This window comes from Aulostomus chinensis, chromosome 4 (assembly GCF_037954235.1).
Source record: "Aulostomus chinensis isolate RoL2024-O1b breed Wild chromosome 4, RoL_Achi_v1.0, whole genome shotgun sequence".
In the NCBI taxonomy this organism is placed as follows: Eukaryota; Metazoa; Chordata; class Actinopteri; order Syngnathiformes; family Aulostomidae; genus Aulostomus; species Aulostomus chinensis.
Window position 1 is genome coordinate 5161372 of NC_141323.1, and position 26170 is coordinate 5187541.

The window sequence follows — 26170 nt, forward strand, 5'->3', positions numbered from 1 at the left end:
AACCAGTGGGACTAGTCACGTTTGGTTGAAGTGTGGACACGACCTAACGTGAGCATTGAACTATTAGCTGATAAAGAAAATACAAGAAGAATACAGAAAAACTAAAGTTTGTACAGTACTTTTTTCAAAGTACTTGGAATACAAAAAAGTGTTCCCCTTGAAAATTAAGACATTCATGCAAAATGCAGTTTCAGCGCGGTGTTGTCAACTAAAATGATGAAGTGATGCTCCTCTCTCTCGCTCTCTGTCTCTTTCACTCACACACACACACACACACACACACACACACACACACACACACACACACACATCAATCCAATCCCATCTTTGCATTGTGGCCTGCGATAAAATCTCTGGAGCCGTTTTGAAGTCGGCTGGTCATCAATCTAATGAGGTATTGAGATTCATGGCTTCACTGCTGCACACCTGCGAGGGAGCGGGGTCTCCCGCACACAACCACAGGGGCACACCAGAGGCTCGGGGCAAGAAGAAAGCCCGCGTCACCTGAATGCCCTGTTCCTGTGTGTCCGTTCAAGCCTGTTTGGACAAAACAATGCTCTGCTAAAGATAATTCACTGACCTAATAAAAGCCCAGATAGGCATGGAACATTTGAGTCACAACCATTATTGTTGCTCGTTAATTTCACTCAGGGTTCCTAAGAGCCTCTGCGTACAGAACACGGCCCATGAAAAGGAACGCTTCCTATTCAAGGAGGTTTTTCTGAGTGAGTCACAGGTGCATTGCTGTAGTATCAAACATTAAAGAAATTATTAATCAACCAACTGAGAGGATCCAGCGGTGCCACTGAATATCTCCCTTTGTCGAGTGACATTTATTCATGAAAAACTGTTGAACACTAAAAATACACTGCAGCACGACGGCAAACGTCCCCCAAAGGAGAGGAGGAAGGTTCACATCGGAGCTTTGACTTCACATGGATACAACAAGTCTGAGATGATCACATTTGCATTTCAAAAACCCAAATCTGAATCAGCTCATTTCTATTATACGGAACTCAATTTAATCACATAATTTGAATCTGAATTATGGAGGCAAAAGAATGTCCATGGCATAATGGGAATCTGAATAATGTAACTGAATTGGATCTCATGCTTGGAGCTTTAAATCCACCAACCTCACATTTTAGCTCAACAGACTCTGCATCTTCCGACTGTTGTCAAACAAATGAATCCCGACTTTAGCCAAAAGCACGTAACAATGAGTCAGCATTGACAGCAGCGTGAGCGGCCTCTCACAAATGTCTTGGTGGGGGTAGGGTGTAAAATTTCAATTAAGAATTCTCAGGAATGTTTTGAACTCCGTCTGCATGTAAGCTCTTTTAGTCAGCATTCTTAACGTCAGTCTTTCATTCCTGGAGCCTCCACCAGGCTAATGGACCCTCCTCTGTTCCTCTTTTGTTTTCCTTCTCTTCCTATCATTTTCTTTTTGATCCTCAAAATGGCCGCCCCCCGTTCCATCGCTACGCGGCACCTTTAATTCATTTTCAGTCTTCTCTTGAAACCAATTACAGAGCCAAAGACACATCTCTGCTTTCAGTGGGAGCATCTCACCCTCTTCTGCATCCTCTGCTAATGCAGCCTCCATCATAATTCCCCGGTAGGGACTTGTCATTACCCTGCACCCCACGGTCACCGCTGCTCCATCGTTTGCTCGCATTACCTTCGTGTTTATCAGGAAGCCCAACCAGGAAAGCTCAAGCACACGAGGCACCACGAGAGATGGTATCGCCAGAGCTGATAGCATTCGTATGAGACAGCAGGTTAAAAGAGAAAATGCGGCTCGATCATGTTTAGACTGAACCAGCTGACGTCAGTCAACAGTGATGCTAGTTTGTTAGCTTGCTGCGGCTAACTGGACATGGACGAATGAATAACCCAGCTGGGATCCGCTTTGTTCACTTTTGCCGCTACTGGCGCTGTATTAATAATAAAATTATAAATTTCCTTTGTAAAATTAGAAGGAAAAAAAAATCAGTCCAAACTTCCTAATTTACTGATGCAAAGCTCATGTCAGGATTTGGATTCCAGGTTTAAATCGGTTCACTCTTGACTTATGCAGCATGTTCAGTCTCCTCAGGTCAGTTGTGTTGGCTGCTGGACGGTTGAGTGTTTTGGCAGAGCGCTACAGGTGAACACGAGACTCTCACACCTGAAAATGCATCCAAAAATGAAAGCAGGACAACATCCCTCCCTCGCTCTCCAACACGCGTTCTCTGTCGTCCAGATGCGATGTCACGGACCAGATTTCAGCACAGATCGATTTAACGTGAATCAGGACTTGGTAGTACGACCCAGATATGCTCTACCCCCCTAAACATGAGCAGATGTTTAATTTTGACCAATAAAATGTCTGTCACACCTCATTTTTAAGCTCGTTGCCCTCAGTGTGAGCTCCTGGTTTGATTATGGAGTGAAACAGATACAGAGCAGCAGTGGAGTTTCATAAAATGTTCAAATATCCTGAATTATTTATGATCAGTGGGAGAATTAAAACTGCGATGGAGGGTGATGCTCCCATAATCAGGTAGGTGTGTGTGTGTGTGTGTGTGCGTTCATTTGGAATGATGATATGAATAATTCAGACATGACTACAGCATCTTGTTTTGTGCTGCTTGAACACCTGAACTCAGACGTTCAAAGACAAGCATGAGTGCAGTAATACTTCTGTGTATTTGGGGTATTTAAATATTGCAGTAGATTCGGTTTCATTACCGTTTTTTGCGGGATTTTCTAGATCTCTGTCGTCCTCCTACTGCCTCAAATGAAGCATCGATCAAGGTTCCACTGCAGTCGTCGATTAAGGGTTTTTTTTTATATGCAAACAGAGTTGTGACTGACAGAGAACGCCCACGTCTGCTGGCTAGAATGAAGCGACGCCATAAATGTTTATGTATCAGATTCTGGTGGAACAAGAGTGTGTTCGTGCTCTCCTCGTGCCTCCGACTCGTCAGGATGTCATTAACGTCACCAAACATGTGTATCAGGTGTGTTTTTATCAACTGGTTTGAGGCGAATAAAAGAGGCCACGCTGCCAGGAGATGGCGGCGCAGGCAACCTCACGCCCAGCTGTGACGGGTGTAGAAGAAGAAACGGCGAGAGCTCTGGAGGAATGTCTTCCAGCTGTCTACGCTCTTCACCGTTGACGGAGACAAAGTTTGAGAACACACGCGAAGACGCCGGCAGTGGGTCAGCTGATTTCTACGAGGCTTCAGTTTCAGAACTCTTCAGTCACTGCTTCCTGGAGGACGGTTCAGTTTAACCTGCTGGTGTTTCATGAAAAAGCATCAACTGAATGACAACCTTGGTCTTCCAGCAATATCCCACCCTGAACCTGAGCACGTCTATCAATCCGAGAGAACCTGGACGGCGTTCTAAACCCGCAGCCGTGTTCTCCTGCTGATCGACTGCTGCACGCTGCCCTCATCGCTCACCGTCCAGACGTGCTCTCTGTGTTTGTTCCCTCACATCTGCGTCAGCTCGTTTTTTTCTTGCAAGATGAATTGTTATGAAGGAGCGTTCCAAATGAATCGATGTGTTCAATACCGAGGACAACGAAGATTCCCATGCTGGCTACGCTATTACTGCTCCCTCATAATTGCTGCCCAAACACCTTCATCTTCCACTTCAGACTCTCTTTGTGTTTGACCTCCTCCTCCTCCCCCCCCCACCTCTCTCTCAGGGAGGAAAGACAAAGAGCTCATTGACTGGTGAATAGTGGACAGGTCATCAACAACAAAGCACTTGTACATCTGTTTTTTTCGTAGCAAAATTACAACGAATCAATCCATTTAACTCTGTCTGGTTTAAAGCTTCCTCTAATTAAGGTCCTTCTGAAGAAGGACATTAGCTGCAAAGCTAAAGTACTGTTGTGTAGTATCAGAGAATCCTAGTAAACCCACATGAAGTCAACTACCTCACTGGAAATAGCACACTTCCACTACAGTCTGTCAGTGCTTCTGTCTATACGGCATGGTTCCGTTCAGAGCCGCACAAACTAAATATCTCGCTGCAGTGTTTTTCGTTTGCGATCAGATTTGCGATACTTGAGGAATTGTTCATCTTCACTTCATTCTTCTAAGTGTCAGACTTTTGAGACTCTCACAAAAACTGCACCTTGATCTGCAGGTGAGAGAACATTTCGATAAATGCGGTGAAAGTAGTTCATTAAAAATACAGAAACAAAACATGGTTCAGAGGGAAGCTTAACTTGTGTGGTTTTTTTAATGACCTGAAGGAAGTAGTGTTTGTGCGTGTGTCTGTCCTGTCACATCAGCTACGCTTCAACCAAACCGACGGCTGGATTTGGGGGCGGGTCTGTCCACCACGGTCCTATCAGCAGATATCGGCCCTTTTTTAAACTTGTCAGTCAACAGTCACTGATGGCTGCGATTTATGTCGGCCCAGTTTTCTTTGCTCTTCATCTGTCAGTAATGATGAAGACATTAAAAAAAAAACAACTGCCTTCATCATTCACTGTGCTTGCATTGGTTTTGCTTGGGTACAAACTCAGGCGTGTCTGGTTGATGTCGGCTATCGTACATTAGCTTCAGCTGCTGCACTGATCCTCTGTCTCTAATTACACAACAAACAAACAGGCTGGGTCAGTGTTGGGTGGCTGCAGGGTAAACAATAGAGCAGTACAAGTAAATCATATCAAATACTCCGAGGCGCTTTGGCCCAGACTAAAGTGTTGGCACGCGTCTGCTTCGGTGTCACGGGGAGTTTCTTCCATCCTGGCTGATGTGACGGCGCGTGTCGCGACCACGTGTTCGCTTTGTGCTCAGTAATGTTTCCAACGATGCCACAGGATCTTGAACCACATCCATCTCTCTCTAGGTGCCCCCGGGAGGAACCGCACCTACAAGTTTCACCACAAACAAGTGTGCTGCTACTCCTCTAATATCAACAGGGAGTACATGAGCCTTCCTGACAGCAACAACTAGGAAACGTTCCGTGATGAAGGATTCCATCCAGCACGTACTGCATCTACACACACACACACACACACATTATATATATATATATATATATGTATGTGTGTATAAATATATACACACACACACACACACACACACACACACACACGCTCAGACAGCAGTTGATGATGATGAGGTGATGACAGTGTGTGTGTGTGTGTGTGTGTCTACTGTTCTCAGTTCTATAATAATCCATTCATCATTATCAGCTTCGTGACCAGAGGCTCCTTTGCACCTGCCTGATGTGTTAAGTGTGTGTGTGTGTATGTGTGTGTGTGTGTGCGCATATTTGTTGCTGTGTGTGTGTGTGTGTGTGTAACTGAAACACGCACAGACTTTAATCATTGTCATGTCTGACGTTAGAGTAAAAAAGGGGACATGAAAGTGTTGTTTCTATGGTAACCTACATGTCAGCACAGGGGCATGGTGTGTTTTTTTTTCCTGGTGAAGACACACGCACACACACACAAACACACACACACACACACACACACACACCTATGTTGGTTCACACCATCAGTGGAGGCCGCCGGTTAGCAGGGCTAATGAGCGTCCCTCGTCAGAGCTCCGTCAGGGCTCCTCCATCTCTCTGAGGAAAAGGTTAATTATGAGGGTGGAGGACTGAACCATGTTCCTCCTCTGCTGCAGTCCAGCAGACATAATGAAGCCTCAAAAAACCAAGATGGAGCCAAGTCATGGGACGCTCCTCTTCAACTCATATTTCACGGTGATCTCAAAGTGTAGGAAATAATTGGCAGGAAGCAAATTATCCGAAAACTGAGCACTAGCATGAAGGAAAATTGCACGAGATAAAAATAGAGCCCAGCTTGAAAAAGAATGGAAGAACTTTTAAAATGTTTTTCAGCCCCAGCAAGGAGGCGGTGCCTTTGGTGGCGAACCTGTTTTTTCCGTCTTCCCTCCATCTGGGAGGGTTGTATTATGGGTCAAGGAAAACCACATCTGGTTTTGTGGCAGATTAGTCTGAAGACGTCTACACTTTGAAAATAAGTCATAGCGCCACCTGGTGGCTACAGGAAGTGATATTCGAGCACAGTCTGCTCCTTCGTGTGAAATCCAAATATAATGAGGCCTCGCTCTCCAGAGCAGCCTCAGCCTGCGACGAGCTAGGGGGGCTAACGTTTCCTCAGATTTTCTGCGTCTTTTCCATCTGAGTCACGTCCAATCAGCCTCATCTACCAGGACTTCCTGTTCCAGGTCCAACCAGAGCACATCTGATGTCACCTGACCGTCACACAGCCAAACACAACAACCTGTGTATCAAAACATAGTTCTGAGTTTTCTTCCTGTCCTTATTGTCTATCTATCTGTCTACCAATCTGTCTGGTTGCTAGGAGACAGCTGCTCTCCAGGTTGTATGTCAGCCCTAAAAAGAGCATGTAAATGGAAACACGTACCAGCGGCAGAGGCATGAAACGATGGTCGCACGCTAAGAGAGTCTTCGGCCCAGACCTCAGCCAACCTGTTTATACTCAACAGAGTAAAGAGGAGCAGCACCGTCTTCCTGCTCAACAGAGGTAAAGAAATCTTACAAAAGGTCACATGGTTTTACAGCCCTCCCTGGATTAATGTCCGACAACGAGCTCTCTGTTTTAAAAAAGTCTGGACGTTAGAGGCCAGCTTACCTGATGCAGATGAGCCCTCTCAGTCCTGGTTCAGGACTGCAGAGGATCTCGTGGAGTTTTTCATCCGTGCTCCCCTAACTTCACTAACGTGCCTTGAACAGTTGTTCACGTGGAAAATTCTTCAAAAGTGAAACCAGAGGGCGAGTGCTTGCGCTCAGGTGCTGGAATGGAAGCTTTCTCAGGTAGTGGAACCTGGGATTGACAGGAGGGGGGACCCTAGAGGGGGCCTGGGGGTATGCTGATCCAGTTTTTATGGATTTGGAGGAGGTTTATGACTGGGCTTCCCTGCTGGGACTGCTACCTACTTGACTTTGAGGTTGCAGATGGATAGATGCTGAAAAAGGGTCGAAGCACAAATCATCAGACGAGCATACTGCTCTGCTTAGTAGGTTTTTATAAATTTAAAAGGCGCGTCTACAACTTGAATTCCTGGACAGTGAGTATTCAGCTGCTGTTTCTGCTGTTATCCCAGTGATTTTTGTTGTTACAGTCATCAGGGTGACACCTGAGTCCTGGAAGGAGGAATAAAGCTGGAGTGGAAATGGGAGTCAACAATATTCCCTCTTAGGGACAAAGTCACCCTGAGTTCTCCACCGGCTACATGATCCTCCCTGCTAGGAACTGCGGCCTAGGAACTGATGATGACATCAGAGAGCCGCTGGACACACACCCTCCTCTGCTACTGGGTGTGTGTGTGTGCATGTGTGTGTTTGAAACATCAGTGTGTATAGTGTGAGAGTGTAAGATCGAGCTTCTCTTCACTGCAGGCCTCACACACCCAGGGGATCTTTGAGCTCCACTCCTCCCTGAGACAAGGTGTTCTCTATTGTCAAGGTTGATTAGTTGCTGGATGAATCCAATTCCCTCTCTCCTCCTCTCCTCTCCTCTCCTCTGCCATGAATAAAATATCATTAAGTGCATATAGATCAGTTGTCCAAGTCGACAAAAGGAAATCTTAAACGTTTGGCGCTCTCTAACCTAAGGATTACTTCAAATCTTGCCCAAGGAATAAAAGCTGAAATTTACATTTTGGAGGAATCCAAATTAGTTTTGATGGATGTGAACTGATCCTGTATACACAAGAATGAGATCAAAATCAAACGCTGAATTGAATTGAAGTAGAAAGACACAGGAAGGTTGCAGAAACCGTACAAAGACAGTTTCAGGGATTATAACTGCTGCAGCAATTATCACGCCATATGCTCCTGTGTGTGTGTGTGTGTGTGAGTGTGTGTTATTTCTCTCCTTTTTGGTTTAATTGCATACTCTTGCTCCCTGACACACACGACTGATCTCAAAAGCAGAGTTTTACACATTAGCTGGCCTTAACACAAGCATAAACAGATGGCAGACAAATAGTCACATAAAAAGTATTTGTATTTTCTTAAAACAGTTGCAGGCCACACAAGGTAGCAGGAAAACACAAATCTTCCCCACCATGTTATAAAAACGGATATATTAGCTCATAAAACTCACTCGGCCGCATCGCTGACAGCCTGGCTCGATGCTGTCTGCCTCATATCAAACGCCAGCATCGGCGTGGTCAAGTAAAGGTCAGCTGACACAATTACTGACGGTGAGAGAGGAAATCACTACCGTCTGCTCGACCGAGAGCTCTTACTTCCAGCCGTGACTACGTTTACATGCATTAGTCCACCCAAAGAGGTCAGAGAAACAGCTTCTTCTGATTGGATCTATTGAATTTGGCCTTTTTTAAGAATTAAGTATTTCCTCATCAATACTGGTGAGATAGGCTGGTATTAGTTGGGTTTTTCCTCCATAAATATGCATCTCTACTGGTTTTTAAACCAGTTTCTGACCCAGTCATACCAGTATATTGCTTAATGCTAACATGGAGACTGCTAACAAAAAATAGGACTTTTCAACCAAAGTCGTAACCGCTGAACATGAAGAAGTAAGGAAACGTGATAGCACTTCTGTCAGGTCCGTTCACCTCAAGAAACACAGATGATAATGAGCTTGATTTGTTAATTCTAGTACAAATTGGCAGTACGGCTCCGTTCAGAGGAGTCCCTGATCATTTTTCATGAGCACCATGAAACAGGGGACCAGCAGCGTGAGGGAAGGTTCTCCCAGTTTAAGACTGGAAGAGCAAGCAACATGACATGGAACGAACTATGCCATGTTATACACGACAAGGTGGAGCTGGGGAGGTGGAGGGTAACAAGTTGCGAGCAGTAGCAGCAGGTAGCAGCAGGTAGCAGCGGGCAGAGCAGCATAGCCAGAAGCTAGCAGAGTGGTAGTTGAGGCCGGGTGACATTTAAGTTGAGAGGGGCCAATCAGAAGCGAGGGATTTGATCAGCTGATGCTGAGCAGCTGTAGATTGGCTGATTGATCAATTTGATTGACGGATGGGAAAGCCAATAGCGCTTGACTACCACGGCCTGACAGAACTAACGCTGACGCTCGATTTTACTTACTTACATTACTTAATCTCATCGTGTGTAACACTTTAATTAGACTGGAGGGAAACAACAACAGTGAACTTTAGCTCCACCCGTTATGACGACCCAAACCTCACAAACAAGAATATCTTTAGAGTGGACTGAAGTAAAGTTTTATGACATTTCTGAAGTACATTTTATAAACTAATATACTGATACCACTCCAATTGTATACATTAAAGTATTATTTTGTACTGCAAGCACACTTTGAACAATACTATAAGTGAACTGAAAAGTACTTATGATATTTGTTATATAGTGTATAGTAGTAATATATCACATGTTGATGTTTCCTAGTTGTTCAAGCCAGCTTTCTAGTTCATGGAAGTACACTCTGAAGTATTTTCTGAGTGAAGTACTGGTTTCACGATTTTCACCCTGCAAGTACACTGATGTTTTACTCAGCGACTCAAGTGCCAGTTGTTGCTTCAGTGAGAAGGATTTCCCACCGCGGGATGAGAGCGGGAGACGCCTAATGAAGCGCGGCGAGGACGGACGCCGCTGCCTTCACAGATCAGGAGAGGTGTTTAATAAGGAGGGAGGAGTTACTTCAAGATCCAGGAGATCAAGACAGCCTGCCTGCACTCGCTTCCTCCTTATTTCCATGTTTCATTTGGACTTTTTCTGTTGACCATCAAGGTCCATGTTATGTATGTATGTGTGTGTGTGTGTGTGTGTGTGTGTGTGTGTGCCAGGCCAATGAAACAACCATGCATGTCCTTCCTCACCTCCGCCGCCGTCCTTCTCCTCCTCCTCGATGCTGTTCTTGATGCTGTCGTACTCCTCATCGATGTTCTGGTTGCCTCGAATTTGACTAAGCACGCGGCGCGCCTTCTGGGTCAGACCGCGTTGGATTAACCAGCGAGGGCTCTCTGGCAGGAACATGAATCCCACAAACTGGAGCACAGCGGGAAGCACCGACAGACCCAGCATGTACCTGGAGAAGCAGCAAGAAAAAAACCAAACACTATTTAAGCTGCTATTGTGTCAACGTGAGCTGTTTCACTCACAAGCAGTGACTTGTTGATTGTTATTGAAATCAAACTGAATATCGAGGCTTGGATCGATCCATCTGGTCAAGCTACTGATTTTCCCTTTGATTAAAATTCAACAGAGTAACACATTAACGTGACATATGAAATGTGAAAACTACCATTAGCTCATTAGCATGTGCATAACTGTGGGGTGTATGAATGTTTAACATCATCTCCCTGTGTAGACAAACACCAGCGCTTCTTCCTCGACATGGAGAGGAAAATTGCTCTCACAAGCATCCACTCATGCGCGCAGTCAGAGTTCAACACATTCTGCTAAAGTGGCTCTCTGGAAATCCCAAAAATGATGCGGTAGAAATGTGGAGAACGAGAGGCTATGAGGAAGGCGAATACGGGCCCGTGATGCTGATTTTATCTCTGGAACTAGAAAAGTGGCGTTGTGGGCAGGAGGGTATGAGAATGTGAGAGACAAATAATATGGGCTTTTACTGGTTTTACACAGCTGCTCAGGCAAAGACGTCAGACAGAGACATTTAATAAGTGTCTTCAAAACCACATTATCCTGTATGAATCACATCAATTTGGACTTTTGAAACAATCTCTGAAATCAGAGCTGCAGCTGAAGCACAAGGACACTTTTTGTCATCGCTGAAGTCTGTAAACCTGCCTTAGAGAGAAAAAAGTGAGGAGAGCGAGAGATAAAAGAGAAGCAAGGCGGGAGCGTCTTCTAAACGTTTAGTACGGCGGCGGGTCTCTGTAAATGTTAGCGGTTGACTGGTGCATGTGTTGACATTTGAGTCAGTTTGAGATTTTCTAACATAGAAAAGACCATTATATCATATCAGTGAGATAAAAAAGCCTTGTGTGTATTAATGCTGCTGCTTTATATGTCATATGCTTCGCTGTGTGATATCTAAGTTCTGCGTGTGTGTGTGTGTCTGACCTCCAACCATCACGCTGCATGTAGCTGAAGGCGCCGTCGATGAGGCTGGCGGTGAACTGTCCCCCGGTGATGAAGAGGGTGTTGACTGTCACCAGCTGACCCCTGAGGTGGGGCGGAGAGGCCTCAGCGATGTAAACAGGCACCGTCATGGAGGCAATACCTGGGGGGGGGGGGGGGGTGAACAGGTGTCTTTAAGGTTGATGATGTTTGGGCCGTCTGGCCTTCTTCGAGATCAACGATGGAAAGCTACAGGCCCAGTAGCACATCTGACGGTGATCAGACAATCAAGCAAAGCTGGAACAATCAGGAGGCTTCAGAGCGACAGGAACCCCACCCCATCACATTCATACCCATGCTAACAATCCATGCTAACTAGCTGCTAATGAGCTGCTAGCCTGAGCACAGCCCTGAAATACAAACACACATTTACCGACTAAACACAGAGAAGCAGCAACCAGAAGATAGAGACATGCAACATTTCCCACCATAAAAAACAGGCATGTACCAGCCAGTCACGTGTTTTTAGCCTGTTTGCCATGGTTTAAAAAAAAACTGGCTAGAGCTACGCATTACTGCACATTTGAAGATGACTTTGACCTTTGACCTAGACATGAAATACAAAAGCAATGATGTCAAGCAGGTGAGAGGTCCATTGTTCCACCTTGGCAGGGGCTCTAAACTGCTCTGATCTGGAAAACGACAAAAGCTACACACATATTGACAGAACCGAACAGTGAGACGCACACACACACACACACACACACACACACACACACACACACACACACAGAACAAATAGTGTGTGTTTGTGGGTGCCATAAGAGCGCAGCTTTCTGCAGCTGGCTCCTGATAAGCTCTATTAATAGCCTGCTACTTCTTTCTATAAACCCCACCCTCCACCTCCTCCCCTCCCTTCCCTACTGCCACCACCCTGCCCTCGATGGCCGCTATGGCTACCTGTTGCTATGGCAACCACTTGCTGGGAAACCAGCCGCGCTGTCTCCGAGCGGGCACCACACTGTGGCAGCCGAGGGAAGACAAATCAATAATGAGGGAGGAGGATTTGTTTCATTTGTAGCAGAGGAGAGGCGGCGAGGCGGCCAGGGAACGCTTCGCCATCATCCGTAACATGTGTAACCTTTGATCCTTTCAATGATAAAAATACAACAGAGGGGAAGATGCTCTTTGAGAGGTAGAGAAGCTACTCAGCTGGACACACACATACACACACACACACACACACACACACACACACACATCCTTGTACTTATATCTTTGTGAGGACTTTCATTGACATAATACATTCCCCAGCCCCTCACCCTAACCCTGACCATCTCAATTGACTGCCTGATCCTAGCCCTTTGAAGACGTGAGGACCGTCTCAAATTTCCTCACTTTCCAAAAATGTCCTCACTCTGTTGGTTAAGTGCATATTCTATTCCTTAATATGTAGCAAGTACAAGAACACACACACACACACACACACACACACACACACAATCATCCTCTGATGGGAACCACTCAGAGATATTCCTCTTTCCGATGCTTTAATGATTTCTTGACCTTGGATACCCTGCTGAACCGAAGCGAGTATAAAAGGATTATAAACTGGTGGCGGACATCCAAGATCCAGATCTCGTCGGGCCAGTTTGAATCCTTCAACGTCCTCTGAGGGAGCATGAATCGCTGTATTTGCTAGTTAGAGAAGCAACGTTTGTCGTGAGGTGCCACTTGAGAGAACTTCGCATCACTGACTTGAACAAGGATGCCCGATAGTATTGGCAGTCTGGTGTCAGTCCGATGGCCGGTAATCAGCCCGCTGTTATTTAGGATGGCGAAACAATGCTGTAAGTATATCATTTATGAGCATTTCCAAATGTTTTGGGAATAAAAATAATTGTTAAAACATCAGATATCTCCAAAAAAAGAAGCCAGTATCATGCATCCAAGTTTCGATGCGGTCATTACACCACCGTTTCTACACCGGTGAGACCATCAATCACAGGTGAGCTTGAGTTGACCCCTGCAGCTACGCCTCCTCCTCACAACATCTATGAGAAATTAAACAGTTGTCGACCAATCGGAGCAGCTCTTCTACCACCCATGACGACAGCAACCCGACGAGCAGAGAGGGACTAGTTTAAAAACACAGCAGCCCTCTGATAGAAGCGATCAGCTGAACTTGACCACACCCCCCGTCAGCCACACACCTGAGTGCAATATAAAGTCTGCCCAACTGAACTGCTCGGCTTCATTTCTCCCGACTCATGACGCCTTTTTCCTTCTCTGGTTCTGGGAGTGTTTCGCTCGGGCAGGAACGCAGCGATGCGCAGTGGTTACATGAGCGTGAGAAAATCAAACTCCTGCCCATTCAAGAAGTTATGGAAGAATTAATTCAGCTTTCCAACAGAGGAACAGGGTTTGCTGTTGTTAAATTGAGAGGCTCATTTTTTTTCCATCGGTGTATGGGCCTACTTGGTGGAGAGGCTGGTAAACATAAGACAGCAACAAAGGGGCACCGAGGCCTGGCACAGGAGACCAGCCAGGTAAAGCGGACCCGATGCTGTGGCGCAGCCGCGATGAAGATGGCCGCCAAGAATAACATCCAATTCACCTTCAGCGATGAAATTAAAAAGGCTGTGAAGGACAAGTGCCTGGACTTGTATGGTGCCAAGTGGTACTCGTGAAAACAGACAATCTCAATAACACATCTTTTATGTTATTTTCATACTTTAAAAAAAAAAAAAAACAGAACGGAAAGAAAAAAGTCTCGGGACACCTCAGCCACACCTGTTCTGGGCGACACCGCGACGAGTCAACATGTTGCATCATAAAGTGAATGATAAGTTGCTTATTTGATTTTAAATACGTTTATGAGTTGTATGTTTAGTTTACCCGTATCTGGAGTTAGCTAAAAGCTAATCTGCATCTGCTGTCCCTCAGCAAACACACACATAAAGATCCCTCATTGTAAACATGAATAATGTAACAATATTTTTACCACAGTGTAATTTCACCTGGATATTAATTAAAAGTGACAGTAAATGTCTGTCCTCATTGGCTAGGATGCAGCAGTTCCCTCTGCACAGGTACACACACACACACACACACACACACACACACACACACACACACACACACACTCCCACACTCACACGCGATGATGAAACCAACACTTGTTACACACTCTCCCAGCCGGTGATGCCCAAAGGAGACCCATAAAAGAGAGCAACACACTCCAAATGAGTGATGATGATTTCATGGCTGAACGTCTGAACAAGCCTTCCAACCGACCCGCTAGAGCTCACATGTTTACTTTGTGTGTCCTTGTGCAGTTGCACAGTACTGCCTGAGCTACTTCTAAAAATACTTGATATGGAGCTATCAGTCACGTCACAGCAGGAAGAACGCACATTTATCACTCTTACAAGAGAAATGCGTTATTCCAAGGTGAAATTTTCAACCTGGGCAGAGTGCTAATGAGCCGCCGTGTCACTGGATGGAGTTCTGTCACATAGGACGGAGAAGAGCGACGACACAACACTTCAGGATCTCTGCCTCCTCTTCTGTGTAACGTCTCCACTGTCTGCAGTGTGTTTTATGCCTCATTGAGCTAGTAGGCTGGCACACGTATGCGCAGAAGAACACGGATCCTCGTCTGTTCCAATGCCTCCATCTGTATTCGCCTCATAAACCCAAGGCCCTGTTCTCTCTGGGAGGTTTCTCTCATCCATCCGAGCCACATGCACGTCCCGACTACCACCAGGGAGCCTCTACAGCCGATGTTACGCACCATTTCCATCTCTTACGGCAGGTGCTGATGGGGGAAATACATTAGAGCTAAGCTAATACCATTAGAGGCAAGTAAAAAGGTCAACTACTGTAACACTTGAGTTTATTGGCCGTAAAGTGAAGGGCAGAATTTAATCATTTCGAGGTGCAACACTTCATGCGCTGTACGTTTTTTTTTGTACTTGTACTAGGCCAACTTTGTACTTGTGTGAAAAAACATCCCAAGAGTAAAAGGTTACTTTGATGTCTTTTGCGCTTCACATCAATGGAGGACCGTGTTTATTGAACGAGAGAAATATAATTGAACGGGGAGGAACGAAGGCACCGAGATGAAGTGAGTCAGGAAACCGATCCCGTCGTCACCGAGGAGGAAAACGTCAAAGAACTTCTGATCCCAGCCATGTTGCTTCAACCCATCTGGAGCTGCAGACCGAGCTGTCACCCCCAAAAATAATCCGCACAAAAAGCTCTGTTGAAAATGTGGCATTAACAAAATAAATGTTTATCACTTCTCTCAGGTGTCTTTCCACACGCCCTGAAAACTGCCGTCATAAAGCCACTCTTAAAAAAGAGCGATCTAGACACCTCAGTAATGAACACTCACAGGCCTTTATCGAACCTCCTGTTTTTAAGCAAAATCATTGAAAAAGCAGCTTTTCAACAGCTTAACAACTTCTTCGCTCTAAACAACTGTTTTGATGTTTTCCAGTCAGGGTTTCGACCGCACCACAGCACCGAGACTGCTCTTGTCAAAGTCTTTAACGACATCTACTTAAACTCAGACAATGGCAAAATTTCAGTCCTAGTATTGCTGGATCTCAGTGCTGCTTTCGACACGGTTGACCACAGCATTCTACTAGATCGACTGGAAAACTGGGTGGGACTTTCTGGAACAGTACTAAACTGGTTTGAATCCTACTTAAAGGACAGAGACTACTTGGTGTCTCTAGGTTATTACACATCAGAGCGGACAAAAATGACATGTGGGGTTCCCCAAGGCTCAATTCTGGGGCCACTCCTATTCAACATCTACATGCTCCCTCTGACTCAAATTATAGAAAACGACAAGATATCTTACCATAATTATGCAGACACTAACCCTAACCCATAACCATATCACCAGGAGACTATAACCCAATACAAACACTAAGTAAGTGCATTGAACAAATCAATGACTGGATGTGCCAGAATTTTCTTCAACTGAACAGAGATAAAACTGAAGTCATTGTTTTTGGAGTCAAAGAAGAGCGATTAAAAGTCTGTGCTCAGCTTCAGTCGGTTATGTTAAAAAGCACAAACCAAACCAGAAGTCTTGGTGTAGTCATGGAGACCTGAATCTTAACAGCCTCACAAAGACAATGACAAAGTCAACCTACTATCACCTGAAGAACACATCAAGGGTTAAAGGACTGATGTCCCAACAGGATTTGGAAAAGCTTGTCCATGCGTTTATCTTCAGTAGACTGGACGACTGTCACAGCGTCTTCACAGGTCTCCCTAAAAAATCCATCAGACGGCTCCAACTGATTCAGAACGCTGCTGCTGGAGTCCTCACTAAGACCAGGAAAGTAGATCATATCACTCCAGTTCTCAGGTCTTTACACTGGCTTCCTGTCTGCCAAAGAACTGATTTTAAAATACTACTGCTGGTTTATACAGCACTGAATGGTTTAGGACCAAAACACATTTCTGATCTGCTGGTTCGTTTTGAACCATCCAGACCTCTCAGGTCGTCAGGAACAGGTCTGCTCTCTGTCCCCAGAGTCAGAACCAAACGCGGAGAAGCAGCATTTAGTTTCTATGCTCCACATTTCTGGAACAAACTCCCAGAAAACTGTAGGTCTGCTGGAACTCTCAGTTCTTTTAAATCACAGCTGAAAACCCATGTGTTAGCCGTGGCCTATTATTAAATCAAACTTGAGGCCTCTGATCAGCGTCTCACACTGCACTGTAACTTCTGTCTGCCTGTTTAGCTTCTATCTCTCACTTGACTTTGGCTGCAATGTAACTCTTCTAACTGTGTTGAATGTCTTTCTCTGTCTTTACTTTCTCTAATTATGTTGAATGTCTTTTTATGTTTGTTTTATGTAAAGCACTTTGAATTGCCCTGTTGCTGAAATGTGCTGTACAAATAAACTTCCCTTGCCTTGCCTATCACTGTGGATGCAATCAATGCTAGATGGCCAAAAAAACCTTTAGCATGGGGAAGCGACGGCATGAACTAACCTCAGAGAAGGGAGAAAACGACATGTTACGAAGGAAATTCTGGTAATTAATTAATTTGAATTTCTCTAATATTGACACGGCTGCAGCAGTAGGTAAAGAACACCAGCATTTACTGTTACATCGGTGCTAATTTGAGTTTTACTGGGTGTGTTTGTGTATGCAGTTACTATTAGATAGCCATATTTTATCAGATGCAAAAACCTGATAACACAAAGAAACAATGATAGCATAGCCAACAGCCTGCATTCTCTGTAAATGGGAAGAAACGCAGATCAGGCAACTTAGGTAAGATGACCCTTAGCATTCGGCAGAACTCGTCCATCCAGCTCCTGTGTTTAAATTTCACATTTAAATAAATTTCAGGTTCAATTCATAAGAAGTGAGGCTGCCCATCCCAACGTTTTTGTTTGGCTGCATTTTCCTGAATTTTTAAAATAGAAATACTGAGGACAAAGTTGGCGTAAAGGTAACAATTATGAGAACACGGCCTTCATTAAAAAAAATACTTGATTTTTCCTTTTGTGTTTCGGCACGAATCAGTCTTAATTAAATTTTTCAGTCTGCCCATTATTCAGAATCTAAAAATTCAGAGTAGATTTTTCTGAGAGCTGCCCGCCGCATAGCCGCGGCTTCAGAAACAGCAGATTTAGTTTGAGTCTCCCTTCAGTATTATTGCTTAGAGGACATGTCTCGCCTTCATTGTAATTCAAGTGAGAGATGTCAAGTATTCAAATATTCCTCTGAAATTCTCCACTGGAGCTCCAACCACACCAGACAGAAGCGAAAAACATTACAAAGCTACATTTCTTTCTTTCTTCAATGTGTGTCTCTTACAAACACAGTTGTCGGCTTTCTTGATAATGAGCTCAGCTTTCAAGAGGTGCGACAGCACTCGGCGCACACACACACTCTCTCTCTCTCTCTCTCTTTCTCTAAAGGCAACGTCTGGTCAGGCTCGGCCTCAAAGCAGCACAGCATACTTAAACAAAGGCTCAGCCTCCAGGCATGCAGTACGAAGGCTGGTGACTCACTTGATGTGAGTACCAGGGAGATACTTCGCTTTGCTCTCCATCACTGACTGCCGGGATGTCTTCTGGTACCGAGTAGCTGGTTGTGATGGAGCAAGCTAATTAGACGAGGATAATGGAGGAAAATGTAGAGTAAGGAAAGGAGGAAACTCATCCAGATAAGCTGACTTTCAAATAGATAAATTGTTGTAATTGGGGATTAAAACAGGAGCAGCAACACCCTTCACTTAAGCCTGTCTAATTGCAAACGAGGCTTTTGCCAGATTTAAGCGGAATACGTCACAGCGCCAACGAGGCCAAAATAATCAGAAACAATCAAAATAATACCGCTGGTGCAATAACTGCTAGCGTCTTCCCTGTTCAGAAATAAAAACAGACATAACTGATTCTAAGATGAATTGTTGATCTATTCCACAAAATTTCTGCAACATACAAAAAAAAAAAAAAAAACTGTTTTGAAAGAAATCGCTCATAAAATCAATCATAGTCTCTTTCATGCAATTCAAACCATCAAGGGCCCCCAAAATGTCAAAGGTCACGGCGAATCCTCAGGGGGAGATTCACAATAATGCTCTTTTGAGATGTTTTAAGGTAGAAAGATTTGTAAAACTGAACAAGAGCTCATGTTTTGGGGACGTACTGTTTTTCGGTGTATATTTCAAAGATTCTTGTCAAGACCGTCCTCTCAGCCTGGCCACGTAGCCCACGGCCCTGAAAATTGAGCTGACACTATGGTTGGGCTGTAACCAATAACAGTGTCCATGTTCCATGAAATAAAGTAGCTTGAGAGTTATATTAATGGGTTATTATGCTTTTGGTGCCATGGGAAAACGACAATACCGCCTAATGCATAAAAGAGTCCCCATTAATAGACCCCCTCAGGTCAAAATGAAGAATGGAGAGGTGTCCGAGCACACTGCCCTGTGGGACTAGTTTGGTGCCTGCCCATGAATTTGTAGTTTTTTTGAATCTTTGAAAGTGATTCAGGGTCTTGAAGGCTCTCATCCAAAGCATTTCCCAAAGTTGGGATTGCAACAAGCTGATAATCAGCCTTCTTAAATTGCGATGATGCAATTAAATCGGGGCAAAAGAGTCAATACAACACTGGCAGGGGGGTCTCTGTCTCCCTGTGGCTCTGAAGAACATCGTTAAAAACAAGCCATACAACTGCCCTCTGGTTACAAATACCTGCTTTGGAATCGCAGTTCTTGATGAAGTAACAGGAGTCCATTCACGGCAAACTAAAAAAAAAAAAAAAATCCACTAGCAGTGCGGCATGCTAACACAAACAGATGGGGAGTGCTAGCTGAACTGGGTTTTGGTTTCTTCGAGAATGATTTACAGAATGTTTTCAGCCACTGGAAGAGACTTCTGACCCGGTGGTGAATTTCTGGATGGTGGGCTGTTTTTACGGCCATGTCTAATGCAGCTAACACACCTGCTACTCGCCTCGCTCGCTGCTCACCTGTAAAAAGCGTCTTGTTGATCCGATTAAAAGTTAACTTCTTGATGATGTCCTACAAAGTGCAGGTGATGACATATATTTTCAGTGTTTCAGCCTATTGCATGTAGAGAGGAACCTCTCTAGCTCAGGTAGGATACACACTTGGCTCAATAGCCGGTTAGCAAGTTCAGCTAAATGACCCTGTTTTCAATATTTAAATTGATGCTAACATTTGCAACATTTTCCTTAAGCCGAGCTGCTTAAAAGATTTCCATTGTTTACTTGATTCATTAAGATGTCCAACAATCCTTTCATTAAAACGAGATTTAATCCATGAGCCTGCTCTCTTTCTTTCTCGGCTTTTTCTATTCTAACTCACATCATTCATGTTTTTTCTTTTCTTTTTATAGCTTCCAGATCATCCCTGTTCATCGAGGGCTCTGCCCTTTGTCCCTCCACCATTGCACTACAAAAAAAACAAAAACGCTCCTCATTAAATCCACCTATTTAGGATAATAATTGTGGTTTAATTATATAGACCAACAAATTACCATCCAACCTCCAGGTAATAATTAAATGTTATCACAGAGTAATTAACAGAGCTATGTTTATCAAACCCTTCATCTCTTGTTTCCAAGGACAAAACGAGTCGATGTTTTCAACGGCTACAAACAAACTGAGAGTTCATCCTGGGAGGGATTTGGACCAAGAGAAGCTGCGGGCATCAGAGCAAAAATACATTTTTAACTTTTTCTAGCTGTTTGATGGCGTTTTGACCAGAGAGAGAGAGAGAGAGAGAGAGAGAGAGAGAGAGAGAGCGTTCAAGTCAACGGGGTTGTTTTGTCTGTTTTGGAAAGTACTTGAATTCTTGATCATTTATCAAGGTATAATCTGTGCTCACCGTCTCAGTCAGTGCCACAGGACCTGCCAGCGCCTCTCCTCGGGTGCGGGGCAGAACTAACGTTACAGCTCCCTTTAAAGAGAGAGACATTACGTCCTGCAATAAATGCTTATGGATCCCAATGGTCTGGTTTAAAACAGGCCGTCTGCTCCGACCAGCATTGGCTTGTATCACACCACGGTTGCTGTGCTCAGGCAAAGGTCAGCTCAAGAAGAACCGGCCAGGCGCTGACAAACCAGCGGCTTCTATGTCAAAATAAGTATGGCCTTTACTGGTTTGAAAAACAGCTCCCGTGACCTTTTTGCTGAGTTCAATACAGAAATTCAAAGCAATTTGGCTTCCCTGAGAAGCGTCCTCAATGTAAATGTGCAGGTGACAGGCTCGGCCGGAATAATTGCTTGCGATGAATGTTGCCCTAATAGCATCTCCGGCGGTTAATTGTGTTGCCAGAATGTGTTTCATTATCCATCAAGCCTGCCTTGTGCCTGCTTGTGTAATGAGGATGATTGCATGGGAAAAGATGTTGAAGGCGAAGGCGATACTCAGAAAGTAACGGCCCACATGACCCGGGTGATTAATTTTTTTCCTCCCTATCATCTCTGATGTATTTTTCCCCTCCCCTCGACTCCATTATCGGTGATTTAAAGTGACGCTAAATGAGTCAACACAAGATCGTCATTATTGCTTCTTGGTGTTAGTATCTAAGGTACTTATACACGAAGGTACTTCGAAGAAAAAGTGACTCAAAATTGTTACCTCAGTGGTACTCTTTAAAGGTACATGATGCAGCCTCACATGTGGTCATAAACTATAGTACTACGGAAAAAAATATGTACTACCAAGTACTGATCCATGTGAAATCTTCTTCAGCGAGTTGGACTAGCTGGCACTTTCAGGTGAACAGAACTTTTCGGATCTCTTTCTTTCTCTGTATCTTTTTGTATCTTTATTCTCCAGTCACAGATTAATCCAGGAGTCGGGGAATAAAAAAAAAAAACAAAAACATCTTCCTGAGCTCAGTTTCGTCCTTCAAAGGTGAAAAACACGTTTTGGGTGAAGAGAGTTGAGCATCTTTGTGAATCTGTGCACTAGCTTGTTCAGGCTAACAGCTAGCTAACTAGCTTCCTGTCACAAGATACTCTGTGTCAATGAATGTATCAAACTTTGAAAAAAGCAAGAAGAAAATAATCACTGGGGCATTGTTCTGGAGGAAAAAAAGAGTGATATTTAAGTGGAGGGAATCAGTTTAGTTCCGTCCACTCAATAAAAAGCATTTCTTTCTTTGTCGTGTGCTTAAGTCAGCGCACACAAAAGTAAGTGATGGCACTCTGCTAACGCTCTTTCAACAATGCCAGAAAAATATTAGACTCGTGAATAATTTTTTTTTTAAACTCCAGCAGGAAGATTTCTGTTGTTAAAAGTCCCCATCAAGATGTTACCTGATGAGACCACAGCCCCCCCCCCCCCACCCCCACCCCGTCCACACCCCAAACCTTGCCACTGCAATCACTTCAGCTCAGCCAGAGAGGCTCTCAGAGACAGACGGACACAACTAAGACAACAAAAGTGCTCTGTTTCTGAACGTCTGCGTCACTGGAACAATGTCACAGGCTGACAGCCGTCAAGGTGGGGGTTCAGCTCAGCCTTTCTCCCACAAGTGTGTCGTCTCCAGGCTCCAGGTTGAGGAGTCTTTGAACGCCGTTATTTCCTCAGTGAGATGGCGTTTCCCAGTGATGGCTCATCACATTGGAAGGAAAAGAGCGGATGAGAATTTGTGTGTGTTTCAATTTGTGCAAAATCAAAATGTGCTATTTTAAAAAAATGATAATAAGACCTCACGTTCGCTTAATATCTGCATACTAAGAACATACATGCAATATCTGCCGTCACTCAGAGATTGCATCCTATAGACTTGTAAATTAAATTAAGAGGGATCCAATTAAAATGGATCAGATTAAAGTGGATTAAATTAAGATGGACTTTATCAAATTAAGACGGGAAGCATGATGTTTAACTTCGGTTTGGTCATTTATTTCACTCCAGATGAGTGTTTCAACTTCTGCAGCGGCTTGGATCTGATGCAGTGCAGAAACGGCGGATGGCGGTGGCGATTCTTTGTTGTTTTTTTTGTGCAGTATTACGGATCTAAATAACACCAGTTTGTTGTCCTTAGCTCATTGGATTTATTTGGAATGTACCAAGCACCCCACACACACACACACACACACACACACATCAAAATTAAAATATCAGTGGACAGCTAAAAATATTCAAAATGCAACGTGTCTGATTGTGTGGTCATGTGTGAAGACAGCAGGTGACTTCGTGTTGCCGTTTGAGATAAAACAGCGAACAACCGATGTGTGACTCCACATTTGCCAACTTGTGCACATTTCTGGCCATTTGTAAGTGAAAAAGCTCCATAAGAAACCGCCCTGTGACTCAAGTGAAATGGATTAGCCCTGAAGCTAGCGACAAAAAGTTCATATTCCAATAAGTCAAGCTGGACTACAAACGTTTCAAGTATGAATCACCTGAAACCATGAAGGCTAAAAATGACTTAAATCAGACTAAAACCAACAGCTGCCAGAACGAACACTGATCCAAAAAAAATAAAATAAACACACGCTAATGGTAGCATGGTTAGCTTAAAGACCAGATATGCTGCTAATAGGGGTTTGAAGCAAAGGCTTGATTGAGTCTTTGATTAAATCAGGACTTGGTTTGTGGAGGGAGTAAACAAAGAGCTCCTCACTTTATACTGAGATGTTTTATTTCAAGAATTAAGCTTCCTCTCCCTTCCCAGTGGTTAAAATGATGTGCAATTCCTCCACGTTTCACTGAGAGAAGCGCTTACTACTCTCCAAGGAGCCGGCGGACCAGAGCCATCAGCGTGACGCTCAGCCCGGGAAGCCAGTTTTAACAACCCTTTCCACAGGGGATGTGACTCATGAGAAACAGCAGCCACTATTAATAATTTGGGGTACATTGAATTCGGATCAAAAGGCGCGCTGCTTGTAAAAGCATACAGAGAGCAGAGGGAGGTGCAGGAGGAGAGGCGGATGATTCAAGAGAGAGGAAAAATGCTCATGAAGGGGAGGAAGTTATAGAAAGGGCAATGTGGAGGGATGGGTTTTTTTTTGGGGGGGGGGGGGGGGCAGAGATTAGGACACCCCGCCAGCCAATCAGATATAATAGAAGCAACAAACCCTAACAGTGCTGTCTCGGTTCGGCTGGGCCCGCTAACCACATCCGCCTCTCAATTTCCCTTCAGAAAGATTTAGCAGGTAATGTTACCCAACCCCACGTAATAATGATCATTGTGATGATAATAGTGAAGACAGCGAGTTGTCTTCCAGGCGGTGGCCTGCAACTCCAGCAGGCAGAGGGCCACACTGTGTAATTAAGAGTTGTGAGTAATTGCAAATATCAGGCTGAGGAAGAGAGAGAGAGAGAGAGAGAGAGAGAGAGAGAGAGAGAGAAATGGCAAGGGGGGGGGGTTTAAATGGGCACTTAAGCGACTCCTGACCTCTGACCTTTCTAATGGGCATCGAGGGGAAATGTTAAAACAGAAATCAATACAGTATCCCAGAATCATTAGTGATGTCACTGGGGTGACATTATATGACTGGTTTTCCATTAAAGGGTCAGTGTGTAGAATTTAGGACATTTTTTTTTCCGCAGAAATATTGACAAGTCGTCCGTTTTTAATCACCTAAAACTAAAACTCACTGTGTTTATATATATATATATATATATCAACTTAGAGCTACCCTGTTGAATCAACATTGACTGTTACGGTAGCCCACAGTGGACAAAATTAAGTAGAGAGCATTGTTTGAACTGGATATTCTTTCATTTATTTTGTCTTTTTAGTTTTGATTTATGAGCAGGAACGTTTGTCTTTCTTTCTCTGGGACAATTGACATTCATGATAAACTAACGTAATAATCACTGTAATAATCATAAATGTATAAAATTACTAGTGTACTGTATACTCTTGAAGGACGGACCAGAAACACAGTTCTGACCTTTATGAGAAAAACGTCTCTTCTGAAACAATTTTTTTGATTAAGTTTAAATGATACAGGTTACCACATTCTCTTATATTACTAAAGTATTCAATTGTTTTGTTGCAATAACTGAAAAGGTAGATTGAGCAAATTTTGTTGAGCAATGTTTGATAAAAACATCCTCCCCTTGCTGCTGAGATTGCTTGTCGTTATTCCCCCTGGGAGAGTTGAACTATGTAGTATTTTATACACTAAACAAATTTTTTCCGTACGCAAAAGAGAAATTAAAAACCTAATAAGTTGTATTTTTCTGTGATACTACAGTTTCAGAGGTTACGGAGGAACAAAGCCATGAGGGAAGGGAGAAACCTATGGTTAATAAAGAAGGAAAATCACTTAGCGATGTCAGGAATCGAACCTCGTGAGGGTAAAGTTACGCGTTTCACAGGAGGATACAGCAGAACACGTGGGGCCACTGAGCGCTTTCAGACTCTTCCAGTTGAATACACCGGAGAAAAACATCAGCGGCAGGTTACAATCCCGAACACCCTGGTCACGTGACCATAGAGGAACACGTCTGCAGGCCCAGCGCTGAGACCATTTTACACTCTCCCTGAACAGTGAGGCTGAAGCCTCGAGCGAATCTCGCTGTGAGGATCAATAATCTATCAATCATTTCTTTCTGATTTTGAAAGGTTGCTATGCAGTGAGGAGGAAAGTGATGAATGCACATATTCTTGGGGGGAGGGGCGAGGTGGGGTGGGGGGGCCCGGATCCTACATACTGGTCCTTTAAGAGCAACTTGTGCTATGTAGTTTAAAAGGTCTTTGACACGTGTTTTTCTTTAGTTTCGCCTGAGTACAACTCCTCCTCATATCTGCGGGGTAATGCAACGTGACAGGAGTAAACATCTCTTAGTTTGAGGGTACATGAAGACATACCAAGCCCCACTCCTACGATGAGCCTCCCCGTCAGGAGCACCTCTTTACCGGGGGCGCTGCTCAGTACGATCCCCCCGATGGTGAAGAAGAAGCTGGCCAGCAGTATGCACACTCTTCGCCCGAACAGCCCGTTCAGAAAGCCGCCCAGCAGGGCAGAGAGGGCGGCCGCGGCCACAGTACTTGATATGAGCACCTCCTGCCACAGGGCGCTCAGGTCCAGCTGCCGCTTCAGCAGGAGCATCGCCCCGGAGATCACCCCGGTGTCATAGCCGAACAAGAAGCCCCCCAGGGCGGAGAAGGCGGCCAGGATATAGACAAATCCGGGTGTGACATCCTGCTGGAACTGCTTGCGTGCTGCCCTCTCCAAGTCACCGGTGGAGGGGGTGGAGGAGGAGGCTGCTGCCGGGGCAGAGGAGGAGGAGGAAGCCCCGGTCGCGGACGCTGCGCCCTGGCTGCTGATGCTGGCGTTGGACGGAGTCTTGATGAGACTCCGCTCTCCTCCGTCCGTCACTTTCTTCCAGCGCTCGCCCATCAGGTTGCTCATACCGCGGAGGTTGTAGTCATGCTCGACCTGCTTTCGCGACATGTGGGAAACACAACGCAGCTCGGGCAGGGCGGCCGAGTTGATGCTGCACGGAAAGAAAACAGAAGTTTGCCTCTGAGTTTTAGACGCGTTTAATCTCCAAAACTACCCCCCCTCCCCAACAAAAAATAATAATACTGGCAGATGAATAAAGTTGCCTGGTGTGTATCAGTCCATCTCATCCCCCGTGGTCCTGATG

The 26170-nt window shown here is 44.6% G+C and overlaps 1 protein-coding gene across 1 annotated transcript in view; it reads right to left on the reverse strand.

Moving 5' to 3' along the window:
- Positions 1-26170, reverse strand: part of slc2a13a (solute carrier family 2 member 13a) — a 61765-nt gene extending 35595 nt beyond the window's left edge. Inside the window, exons 1-3 of the mRNA XM_086201185.1 lie at positions 25389-26170; positions 11044-11203; positions 9834-10042 (exon numbers count right to left, since the gene is read on the reverse strand). Coding sequence (XP_086057311.1) covers positions 9834-10042; positions 11044-11203; positions 25389-25974 — 955 coding nt within the window. The 5' untranslated portion in view covers positions 25975-26170. The remainder of the gene's footprint in view (positions 1-9833; positions 10043-11043; positions 11204-25388) is intronic.